Here is a 13,848-nt window from a genome sequence, read left to right as displayed (position 1 = left end):
ACTGTCCAAAATATTAAGAACCACAATGTAAGGAATCCATAATATAAAAGTAGCCTACTCTGGAAAGTTTTATTTATCTAAACTTCCAAAATAAATGAAAAATGGTAACCTGTTCCGACTTAAAGGTTATTGGAGTGAGTGATTGTACTTGAATTTATGAAGCCAAAGCTATTTGGTAGATAACAATCATTGGGCAATTAGGCCACCAATTGAGGTATAATAAGTTGAATATGTATTGTGAGTTAATAAAATTGTACTCAAAAACATTTGAATGTTTTTCAGGAGCAGTAATACTCCAGATCGGATTTCCTCCAGAACTACATCATATCGTCAACGTGTTGAAGATGCCCGAAGCCGTGATATAAAGGAGCGTTCGGACGTACAGGATGATAGCGTTGTCTACAACCAATCAAAAAGCAGTCAAGCTCAAGGAATCAGAATGAGACCAAGAACAAGACGTGGTGAAAGTTTTAAGTGAGTTATTGTTTTTTTATTTTATTCATTTCCAAAACCTGGAGCAAAATTTTGCAAAGATGGGGTCTGTATTTCATTTTGTGCATTTTTATTTTTGACTACTGGTCCAGTTGTTTTATTTGATACCTACTCTGTTGTCGTGACAATGTGTGCTCGAGAAAGAAGTTTACTCCAGTGAGAGTAGTTTTGCTAATTGTGAGTTTGTTTACAACATGTATCACTACAGAAATGGAATTTACAGCTGACCCACCGGATGATTTGATGTATTTGTTGTTTATTGCTTGCAATGTCTGCAGTGTAGTCTTGTCCATAGGTTTGTCTCACGGATTTTGTTTGTGTGTGGTGTGGTCCTTATGTACTTACTGTTAGCCCAGTTAGTAGAATTTTTTGTCCAGGTAATCAATCATTTCCAAGCGGTCACTAGCCTTTAATCCACATTCTTTTCGTTGTTTGATGGTTGAAAGACTTGACGCAAAGAATCAGGCTGTAGTGACCTAGATATCATTCTAAACGAAAGTCCTGTTTTAATCTGATTAGCATACCAGTATGGAAGATGATGGACTGATTTGACCGACTCACTGACCATCCATTCAAATGAGATTATTAAAAATCAATATGCTTTGTTATTGTGTATTTATATCAGAATTAATTATATGGGGAAAAAAGAAAGCATGTCAAGTAGTAGTAAATATGGGTCAAGATTATGATAAATCATGGATTAATTACTGGTTAATACATAGAAATGGCTTCGGACAGTTTCTTTATAAGAAATAAGCTTTATTCAAACAGAGTATTATACATTTTGACATGATTTCTAATTAGACCAAAATAACTAGCTGATAGACAGGTATGTTCCCCAGTGGTCAGTTTATTTGTCAACATACAAAGGATAAATATTGCATTATGAAGTTATAAATATCGGTCATTGTATATTATTAAGATATTTTATTTGCTGTGTACATTCTATGGCTATACTATCTGAGAAAATTCTCTTTCATTTCGAGCTCTCAACATCAGTCGAAGGGTGCTTCAGGATAAGGCGAGTTCGTCGGTTAAAAATTTTATGGAGATGGCCAGAGAGTAAGTAGTGAAGGTCAGATTTTCAAATTTTTATATCAGCATTCAAAAATCATGTGGTTTGTGAGAACCAATTAGACGGCATTCTGAATTCTGTTTAATATGCTGGGTTTGTGGTTTGCTTGGATGATTTTAAGAGAGATTTATAGATCAATTATTAGGATGTGGACTATAATTTTGTATTTATGTGGTCGTTCATCAACAATATATTATTTATTTAATAACTCTTAATAGCCAGCTGATGAATGTCAATAGAAAAACAAAATATATGGGACTAGCTTTAGTAAATTGTTGAGATATTTTCATCACTCGTTTAAAAAGGAAATTCTGAATAATATTTGTTTGTAATGCTCTAGGTTAATCTTACACTCGATTTGATCATGCTTCGTTGACATATTGGTCCATAATACCATACTAAGTTTTCAATCCAAAATAATTAGGTATGGTAAGTGGGTTGTTATAAATGGGGGTATTTGACGTCCACTTCCACCTTGGTGATATTGTAGACAGATGATATTGGATATATTTTGATGAACCTCATAAAAAATGAGGGCTGACAAGTGTACCTGGTTGTTCAGATTGTCTGGAAAAACAAAAGTCTACCATGTACATATTGGATTACATGTATAATAGTAAGTGCAGGGGCACTCCACCACACAGCAAACAAATAAACAAGACAAATCTACCAACAAGATACAATATACAGACATCACAAAAAACAAAGGTACAACCATGACAGTTGGAATTTGAAGTAGACATAAATGCTAGTCTCATAATGTCTAATTCCATTTCATTCCAAATATATCGTCAATCAATGTATTCTGTTTGATTTATGTTTTGTTGAACTAGTAAACCAAAAGGGATGCACATGGAATCATTATGACTTTTACCCCAAAAGGAATTAACATAAATATTTAGGTTTGTACTAACAATTTCACGTTTTTGATCAATTTATATTTTGATGCAGACATTTTAACCCAAATGTGTATTACCTAAAATATTTAGGTTTGTGTTTCATCTATCAAATAAGTGCATGTTGTTTGATTTATGTATAGATGAACTTATTAAGCGAAAAGGATACAGTTATTATCTTTGTTCCCCATAATGTTTTAACCCTAATTACTTAATCTTATACTAACAATTTCATGTATTTGTTTCATGTATTGAAATGAAATGTAGACTAGATGACTATCAAGTACATGTAAAGTACTCAATTACATACAATGATAGATAAGTTACATACAGTTATGTAGTAAGTATATCTACTACATCAATGAGAAATTTGGTTAACGGACAAAATCTGTGGTTAATATTTGACCGAGATAAGGTGTGCTATATACAAGGGACTCTTACCTTGTCTCATCTAGACTATGCTAATCATTTATCAGTGGACATTTCTGACCACTAAGACCTTATCATCTCTTTAGTAGGTTAATTAATCTTGACACGCCAAAAAGTGCCTCCCTTAGAGAATTTGTATCCAAGCCACAATATAGGACAAAGATGTATGTCATAGACCCCAATTATATTTCAGCCCTTTTCAATTGTGTGAGCCCTTGTCAATGTCATTTTTGTGCAATTTCTGGTATCTATATGTTTCATTGCCTGGCAACCTACCTTTATCAAAAGTATTTATTGCTGGAGTTAATGGATTCCCACAGGAAATTTAGTTTAAGATTAGAATCTAAAGATGAGAAACTGTATGACTGACTGATATAGCATCTTAATGGACTGATAACATCATATTTACCAGTTAAATTTTGTTACTTGTATAAGCCTTTATATAAAATGAAAAGTCGAACAATTTATATTGATTATATCAAGAAATCCAAGATGGGGTAAACTGTATATAATTCAATCTGATTAAAATACAGATCTATACTTCGTTTTTTTTTTTACATGAAGATCTGACAAGTTGTACTTGAAGGTCGTGTCAGGGGTCGTACGAGCGGCTTTTGATCCTATGATGTCAGACATTGATTAATCAATCAACGTTGGCGTTTCAATGGTTTACCCGCAGTTCCATGCATGGCATGCCAAGAAGTCGCCGTAACAGACTGTTTTATTGGCTTATCCCTCACTATCAAAAACGAAACGAAATAGGATCTGTGTTTTAATCAGATTGTATATAGGCCTAATTGTTTAGAACATGAACATCTTAGCTTGTTTTTAAAACCGGGCTCTATAATTTCTAGTTGGTATAGAACATAGGGCCTTCACAGAAAATTCCAGTAATCCTTTATAAGCTATGCCATTCACAGTAATTTCTTTTGTCCTTTCATTTGAACACAGGGCCTTGAGACACTATTGAGAGGCCTTCATTATGCTAGATCATTCACAGTAAATTTCACAGTAAATTTCAATGTATCGCATTTCCTCATGAGATACATGCATGCACTCATACTTTTATGACCGATGATCATATCTATATCTGCTCCTGTTGAGATACATGCGTGTACACATAATCGTGTGATCATATCTATACATCCATGCACACATAATGATCCTTTGACCTATATGTATAGCCATAATTTTATATCTTCCTCTTATGAGATACATGCATGCATAATCATGTTTCTTTCATGTATGAATATATCTGTAAATAGCGGCAGGAAAATGTTTTTGATTTGGTACAAAAGTATAAGTGGTATTAGGTATGTATTGTATAACCTGCCATATGCACAACACCTATCACTATCTGTAATTAAATGGATAGATCCCTTTCATGTTTTAAAAAGAAATTGGCACACAATGTCAGATTGGTACATACATTGTGAATAGTTGCCCCCACCTCTGCATATGGAAAGATACTGATGAGATTATTCAGACCATATGATTTGTAATAAATTATCTTTTGATTGATTTTAATTTGTAATCAATTTATCTACCTAATGACAAGCTGATGACAACTTCTTGATAGGTTTTACACTACTCTGTACCAGCACTGCGGTGTGAATTGTGATGGCTAATGATCTGTTTAATCTAGATGACAATAGTTGCACAATGACAGCAGCTTGAAGTGATTCCAGATTGAAATCTGCCACCAAAACATTTGACACCAGACAAAACATGTATAATAAAGGGGTTGTCAGATTGTTGTAACAATCTTCAATCTGTCAGTCATCAATACAACAACATACCAAGTCCATCTGTCATTTAAAAAAACATTATTCTGATGCAAATTTTATTCAATGTTTAAAGATATTTACATTTAGATATGGTAATTGATAGTTAAATATTCAATCTTAACACGTTCAATTTTTTCATTGTAAGACAAACTTAGGAATGTTTTCTGCATATGTCAACAGATTTTAAGGCTGTCCGCAAATTGAAAAAAATAAAGAATTTTTATTTTGATGCAGATTTTATGCAAAGTTTTAAAATATTTACAGAAAGATAAGATAAAGTGAGTAGCAGTTCAACATTTTATTTAATGATGTCTTAAGACATTCAGGTGTTTCTTTGTTTGAAAAACTTGAAAATATTTTATGTATATCACAAACAGATTGTAAGTCTGTCTGCCAATACAAAATAAATCCAGTTCTTTTATTCAAAGATAAAAGGGTCTGATCTTTTATTCAAATAAAAATTTATTGTCGAAGTTTGAACAATTTTTACATAAAGATAAGATATAGTTTGAACATTTTGGCAATTTGATTTAATCTTCAACATAGACACAGAAATATGCGAAGACAGGGGTCACTTGCATATTCTGGAGGAATGAACCATTCTTCCTGAATTCTCATCCATTTTAATCGTTAGTGGAATGATTTCTTAATTAGATTTATTTTTTTGTAGCCATTTCTCACTAAATATTGGAATGTTTAAGACAGAATTCTGAAAAGGACATGCACCAGACCCTCACTCCCTTACATCTTTACTTGTGTAAAAACCTACTGATCCAGTCAATCAGAAAATTTAATCAGTATTAACAAAAACGGATTATAGAATTATACTTAATATTTGCTATTCCTAACTCAGTGATTTATTTGCAATTTCCACCTCAGATGACCACAATAATGGGTGCAATCATACAGAAATATTTAATGCCTAATAACACAATAACACAGTTTGTACTACTCTGTTTTATGACCATCATATTTTTTTGCTATAACATTCTTTAAATACCAATTAAAGATAGGCCTAAAGGTACTACCCGTCTAATTATGTCGGCCCCCTTAAATTTGAAAAATACCGAGATTAAAATCTAATCCATTTATCAATCATGCGGATGAATACGATACATTATATTAGCTCATGATGGACACACTTCTATTGTGCGTCTGCTTCAACAAAATGATTATGGGTTCTCCGTGTGACATGTGGCATGTCAATCGATGATGCTACTGACATTTGAAACCGTGTAAAAAATGTGGAGTATTTAAGGTAGTCTTTTTGTTGGTCAAATATCAGTTAGGTAATGAGATGATGTGACTGTCATAGTTTAAACCCATCCACACACGACCTTTACGGTTAGATTTATAATAAAGGCCAGCATGTGGCTGAATAATAGGGATACTTACTACTCGCTCTTGCATTGATTTCTGGTAAAATTGGACAAGGTGTTACAGAACTAATAGATATACCCATGAACCCTAACCATGCTCTACCCTTAAATAGAAATCAATTGGTTTCATTTCTGCAGAACAATGCCTGATTTATTTTCCAACTACTTGATACTACTTTACATGGACAATAAATTTTGTGATTAATAAAAGATTGCTTTACATATGTCATTTTTTGTAAATGGCAACTAAATTTATTTTCAGAAAATTTCTTAGCCGGGCGATTTACATACTTTAAGGCAGCCCCCGGTTCCATCTTGTTGTTGGCCAAGAAAGTTTGTCTGAATTTTGGATCCTAGTTTCCATCTTGTCAGTTGTATAGGACATAGAGCTTGGCATTAGAAAATGCCCAATTATTTAGGGTAACTAGACAAAAAAAAAAATAATAATGAAAATCGAATTAAGAGTCATCTGGATAAAAAATTTCTTCTTCATCAGCTTATGCACTGCAGAAAAAGAAGACATTAAACCATGGAACTTATTATAAGGTCCATGATTAAACCCAATTTCATTTGAAGGTTTTTAATGAATTAAAACAAGTCAAAGTCTCAAATAAAAAATAAAACCGGTGTTGTGATTTGGTATTCTAAGTATGTTGTAAGTATGCTGTAAGTATGCTGTAAGTAAGATGTTTGTTGAGTGTAACCATCACCTGTTAATGAGTATGTACTCGTACATAGGTACAGTATGTAACAAGAATGGAACTCAAAATAAAGGATTGGGCAAACCAATTATTTTTGTTGTTGAAATGTCAAAAAAAACCAAAGCTTTGGAATTTGAACATGACATCATTTCCTGACATTATCCTGTATTGTATTTTAAATATTTGTCTGTGTACTGCATGTCTTGAAGAAATAAATAAAATTAAATTCCACTTAAGAAAGTTTTATTTTTGGACTCCAGCTGTTAAGCCATTTTTTTCTGTCTCAAATTTTCTGTCGCAAATTTGTAAAACATTGTCCTGTGAAGTAAAAATGCAAGTTGACAAATCCTGTGATTTAAAGTCAAAGGAAATGTGTCGTGGAATTATTCTAGTAGCCAACCTTGTCAATTTTGGTGTCATTTACAGGTCATAATTTAAAAAAAACCTGGGAGGGCTCTGTACAGTTTTATGTTATTCAAAAGTTACGTAATTCCATGTGTGCTATTTCAAGATCAATTATTTCATTTTTTAGGGAAATCAATACATACATACGCACTTCTGGTTTTCCCAACAATACTCATGACAAAAGGTTTTATATTTTAAAAGATTAGGAATAAGTTTTATTTTTAATTGGAAGATTTATTTTTAAATCTGACTTTTATAACTTTGTAACTTATGACATGAAATATGTTAGCTATTTCATTGTTTATCTTCAATTTTGTTTTTTGTTACTTGTTTTCAAATTCTTTCTTCATGTCGTCTGTTTAGTGTTAGTGTTAACCGCATGTGCAGACAATATTGGAATTTTTTTTTTTATCTTGTTTGACATCCCTTTTTAATAAGATAGACTCTTCCACCTGTCAACTAAATTTCAGCCAAATGGTTTATTCCATCAGACCTATGAAAACTTATTCAAGGGGTGGGACATAATATCACTGTCAATACCTGTATGTAAAGGTATGTGTGTTTGAGGTCAGAGTTGAGAGGTAAAAGGTCAATTGTTATGAGTGAATTGATAAAGTAGATATAAGGTGGTTAGAATGAGTTGTAAGGTGCTATTAGTATTTGTCACATATCATCGCAAATATCTACCTATACATCCATGCTTAATACGTTTAAACAGTCACTGGGTACAAGCCGTATGTAAATTATTATAATGGATCAGACTGGGACATTTTCTGTTTATTTGAATTATTCGCTAGAAGGATCTGGACATACACATAACTTGACAAATTTTGGTTGTAAGTAGAAAATAAGTTCTTTTGTATCTTTTATTCCGATTTTTGTTTTCATAAAGTTTCTTCCAAAATGTAGACCATAAAACCTAATAGAAAATAACTAAACTTGTCTAAATGTGCCATTTTCCTGTAATACATTATTAGTTTTCAAATAACAAATTCTCATGTTGGTTGTGTTATACTTTTGGAATTGGCAAGACATTTCTCAGAAAGGGGAGCATCACCACCACCAGAGTGTTATATCTTAAAAGAACACACATTAACTGCAGATGAAAAAGTTTACAAGTTTACGTGAACTCAGTCGATGACAAGATTCAATCAGAGGTAGGGGGCTGTGGTCAGTAGTCAGTATTTCCTGGGTTCGAATCCTCGTGTGGACTGAGAAGAACCTTTGGCATTTTTCAACTCCAACCTTCTCTTGTCAGTGGTGGTCCTGCGAGGCTGACAAGGAAAGTATATGTAGTTATTTGGATGGGATAAAAACCATTACCATGGTCATAAAAGAATCCTTGACAGTTGGAAATTGAAGAAGATTAGGTAGAGAAGCACGACTGTCAAGGCAAAAATCATTATAGATATAACAATTACCATGTTTGTCTCAGATTGACAGAGGTTACATGTTGATGAGACATCAAACCAAATTCCATTTGATCAGAGTCCTTTCTGATTGTGGGTCCTCAAATCCTTTATGCATAAAAAGTTTGATACTTTTATAAAAAAAGTTAATACTGTCCCCATCTTACTATAGTATATTATTATTTTTGTTGTAAAAATAAAATCATTTCTATCCAGTTGTTGTACACAATAGTAGTTTATAGATCACCATGTTTGACACAGTATAGTCCTGTTGGTGCTGATTAACCATCAAAGTTAACTTCTTTTTTTCTTGTCTATAACATGACTTTAAGTCCATCTTTAGTTTTCTTTCTTCATATTTCATCATAAGTATAAATAAATTCGTCTGTGTACGTGTAGCTATTTAACCCTAAAGCTATGGATTAATTCTTGGCTCGAATGCATCAATGTTTTTTTTTACAAAAATGTCATTTTATATGCAAATATTGATTGAATTTACAATTACCCTATCAAAATATTTGGATACCCTGAAGGTATGAGATGGCAGATAACTTAACAGAGTAATTAAAACTTTAGATATATTTATTTTTAAAACAAATGTCCTGTTCAGTTTGTAACCAGGAGGAATAGAGAAGAGAGTCTTTTGGGCAAATTTGGGACATCTTATTTTCCACTTAAAAGGTCAAATTTTCTGTAATGCAAAGTTTTAAAAGATTTACTTTAATATGGTGCTCTTCTTATAGTAGCATTTTGGACACTTTTGCTCACTGACATCAATTTGGAATTAAAAATATCTAGACCTCCCAGGCTGATGAATCGGGTTTACACATAACCATGAGCTTGAAATTACCAGATTATAGAATCCTAATTGACTTTCTTAGAGGTCCTATACAGATCTATCAGAATCTATTTCTTGCTCTTTTAAATGTCAATTACCGTATTTCTCTGATAATGCATCATTTACCTAGCTATCTCTGAAATGAAATGGGGTTTAACGTCCTACTGTTCTGCTCCGAACTGGGCTAATGAAGATGGGCATACGCCATACAGTGTGCAATGAGAGAAATTTTGCCAGGACAGTAGTGTTACATCCTACTCTTATTTTGAATTTCAACTGTGAAGAGTTCTTTGACGTGCACATCAACGTATAGATTCGAGCAACTAGATACTGTGCCTTGCCAGGCCATCTGACCTACACCACTGACATGGGGGAACTATGCTTGAAAATCCAGGTGAACTTTCTTGGAATTGAATACAGGATCCCCAGGTAAGCGATCCAACACCTTACGCACTGAGCCACCGTGGCTTCATTTCTTGTAGAAATATGACCAAATGTCTATTGTTTATTTTTTACAAACTACATATAATATGGTCTGTTTATTTAAATTTGGTAGAATACAGTTGGCATCTACATGTCATGTGTGCATGTTTGCTGCAAATGATCTAATAAGGCTGAACGTGTCACAAACTCCTTTTCATTTCAATTCAATTTGAAATCAACACCGGGTGTCAAATATTTACACACCGGTTAATAATATTGGTTTAAAATTGTGTATTAACAATGATTTTAATAATAGTTCGGTTAGAGACCATTACGGTATAATAATAGTCTGATCACGATTTCTGGAGCTGCAATGGCTCTTGTTCGATCCCGGTGTTGGCAGAGAAAGTTAAATGGGATTCTTTGGCATGGTCCCCTGATAAGGGACAACATATATAGAAATTCAGAAGGGACAAAAAAAAAATGAGGTTCTGTGTGCACATTGGTGTGCACATAAAAGATCCCTTGGCAGTTGGAATTGCTATAAGAGTAGGCTGTAGTACCGCTGTCTGGGCAAAATTTCACTCATAGTACACATTATAGCATATGCATGTCCTTATTAGCCCAGTCAGAGCAGAACAGTTGGATGTTAAACCCCATTTCATTTCATTTCCATTAGAATATATGGGTAGTTATCAATTCCTAATAAGAAGACTTTCAATATCAGTTGTCTTGCACAGAAAGATAACTTTGGTGTTTTAGAAATAGCAACTGTTTAGATAATTTTCTGTAATAATGTTCTGTAAATGTAAATAATGACAATTTTGTATGCTAGAGGTGTTATAGATTAGAATAGAACATAATTTTATTGCATTGAAACATCCTATTATGGCAGCATACAATATGTAAAGATGAAAAATATAAGTACAAGAATTATACACAGGCACGAATTTACAGTCCAACAATACAAAGGGGAAATACACACAAGATGCATAATATTAAATATGAATCTGACAGTTTTGGTGCCAGCATAAGAATTATTTAGAGCTACAGCCTACTCTTATTTAGAATTCCCATGTGTGCATGAGGTATCCAAACGATTAGACTCTGTTCGTGCACCACTGCCATAGGGAAACCTCAGTGAGAAAATCCTGATAACTTTCTCGGTCAACACTGGGATTGCACCTGTACCTCCTGCTTTATGAGCCAGTACCTATCTCAATCCCCTGCTTTGTGATCAAGTGCCTTTATTACTGAGCTACTGTGCAATTTTTGATTTAGCAGGATTAGAAACAACCAAAATTGTTCATGATCATCATATTCTTAGTAATTTCATTGTTCGTTTGCTTTTTTTGTAAAGTCAACTGAGTGCTTAATATTGGATGAAATTTATGTAAATCTTATTAATATATATAAAAGTGAAAGTGTGCTACATCAACGCCACCTGTCCATTTTGACCATAAAAATAGGTTTTATAGCTAAGTTGATGTCTGGTAAAAGAAGATTTTATTGAAGATTATATTTTATGGTTGGGCAGCTGATGGTAGGAAATCCCTTTCCTGTCTTATGTATACATACCCTCTGGTAATTTTTCTTGGTTACTGAGTGCGTCTGCTTAAGCCGGTCTCTGCCTTAAAGGGGTACAACCATTTGATCGGACGATATCTTGCTGGGAGGCTCTGTGATTTTAATTACACAGATGTGGAGTTAATCTTTTGAAGTTAAAAAATATATATCAGATTTTAGGATTTGGCTTTGTCAAAAGTCATAGGAAAATATTTTTCGTACATTTATGAAGTTTAAGAATATGTCTCATTAAGGTCACATGGGTGATTACATAGGTAAAAGAAATAGTTGACACGCATGGATAGTGTTAGACTACGTAAGTCGTATAATAAACTGTCTTATGACTAATACATATACATCTTAGTACTGACAGTAATAAGTAGAAGAACCATGTCTCATGGTGTATATAGGATGGTAACATTGTGGTCACCAGTTCTAATACATAATATGTTGTAGTCCTTGGGGCAATTGTTAAGACAAGGAGTTATATATTGTATATTATATATTACTTATAATATACACTTACCTTAATTTCCATTATAAAGAAAGCCACAATGGTTCAATGAGTATGGAGGTGTGGGCTTCAATCCTGGCGTTGGCCAAGATAGTTCACCAACATTTCCCAACATGGCTTCCTCTTGTCAGCATGTAGTCATGGATAAATCTATTTGCTAAGGCCAGCTCACTTTTTGTCTAGGTCACTGAGCTGTAAATAAGGTTAGGGCACGTGATTGTTGGGGAGGATGTAGGTTAGGTTTAGGGTAAGCATTGGGGCTAGGTCCAGGGTTAGGGTTGGGATTAGAGCTAGCCCTATTTACATCTTCACCTTTGACCAAACTTGAAGTTGCCCTTATCAAATAGATCTAACCATGTAGTCATTGGGATGGGATGAAAAACGGGGGTCCTGTGTAAAAGGACATTAAGCCCAATTTCATTCCATGTTATCTAAGTATTCCGGTCTGATGCACCTTGGTTGTGATTACAGTGTTTTGAATACAGTTGATCCTAATCAGTGACCCTGAGAATGACATGAATTAAAGATAGGGATATACAAAGCTACCAACTTGCTACACAGAAAAATATTAATGAGAATATACAAAACGGTATCATATTTCTTGGTTGATGCTGTTAGAATAATGTTAAATGTCGACTTGTTGAATTGTGTGTTCGTAGGACCGTCAGGTATTTTGTTTTATGTAAATAAATGATTTTATTTAGTTAAAACGACACATTGATGATGAATGAATGAAGGGAAGAATGTTAAGTGAATCGTGATTGGACTGTCTGAAAGTACCGACTGTCACCCGACCATTATTAACCTAACTAACAGGTGGGGAGAGGTAAAATCTTGTTAAAGGTAAATAAATGGTAGGTGTGAATTAAAGAGGGCAGGGTAGGGGTAGACATTGGAAGGTGAAAATATATTTGTTACTACAGCAATGTGTCAGTAAATGGATATAAATGTTTACTATTTATTGTTCTGTCAACTGAGTCCGTGTTTTTGTATCTTGACAAATAGTTATTTCACAGTTGGTATATATTCCTGAACCATTATTAGCTCATTAGCCATTGCTACACTTACCATGTTAAAATGATGCTTTTTGTCAGTTATACACTGCTTGGTCTGTATTGCTTATTTTGATAACATGTGACAATGGTTTATGAGCTATTAATAATACTCATTACCAATGTTTCAGGAATATCTTGCGACAGAATAGAATGGTTACATGCACAATACAAGTGTTTATTGGTATGTATACCAATGTGTTTGCATGTAAACCTCAGGGTTTTTCTTTGTACCATTCAAACAACCTCATACACTTACTCTGCCTTAGAAGCATGGATCGCCTGGCAAGAAAGGGCTTCAAGTTACTTGGATGGGGCAAAAAAAAGTAGGGCCTGTACATTAAAGAACCCTTTACATTTGGAATTTGTAATAATAGAAGGCCATAGGGCTTTTTTTGCCATTGGCTAGGTTTTGGAGCGGAGATGGAAATTTTGAATCCTGGTAGGAACGTTGCCTAGTCATCAGCATATTTTCGAAAACCATACTCTATGCATACACATTAGCATGCATGTAAAACAACCCTTGATAAGTTGCAATTGAAAAGACAAAATTGAGGCTTTTTGGGCAAAAATATTACATTGAATGATGGACTATAAAGAAAAAAAACTGTATGTTAGTATAATAATAACACAAGTATCATGGTTACCAGATGTTAAACCCCATTCCTTTCTTAGTTGCTTTCTGCTTATCAGTTCCTTCTCAGATATGAAAGGGAGAGATGGGGTTTAACATCCACTCGACACAAACTAGGTCATTTTGGGACTAACACATGGTACAATTTTATTTCAATAATTCGCTTACACATAGGAGTCTAAGCAGTGAGAGGAAACCTGAGAACCCAGAGAAAACCCACAAGGTTGGGCTTGCAACCACACTCCTTG

The 13,848-nt window shown here is 33.7% G+C and overlaps 1 protein-coding gene across 3 annotated transcripts in view; it reads left to right on the top strand.

Moving 5' to 3' along the window:
• The window catches only part of LOC126831141 (protein Shroom1), a 134,022-nt gene that overhangs the window by 57,459 nt on the left and 62,715 nt on the right, over positions 1-13,848 (top strand). For all 3 annotated transcript variants that reach the window (XM_050561805.2, XM_050561806.2, XM_050561807.2), the window contains one exon: positions 283-474. In XM_050561805.2, coding sequence (XP_050417762.1) covers positions 283-474 — 192 coding nt within the window. The remainder of the gene's footprint in view (positions 1-282; positions 475-13,848) is intronic.

This window comes from Patella vulgata, chromosome 8, assembly GCF_932274485.2.
Source record: "Patella vulgata chromosome 8, xgPatVulg1.2, whole genome shotgun sequence".
In the NCBI taxonomy this organism is placed as follows: domain Eukaryota; kingdom Metazoa; phylum Mollusca; class Gastropoda; family Patellidae; genus Patella; species Patella vulgata.
Note: the sequence above shows the minus strand (reverse complement) of the source record. Positions and strands in the feature narration are given on the sequence as shown.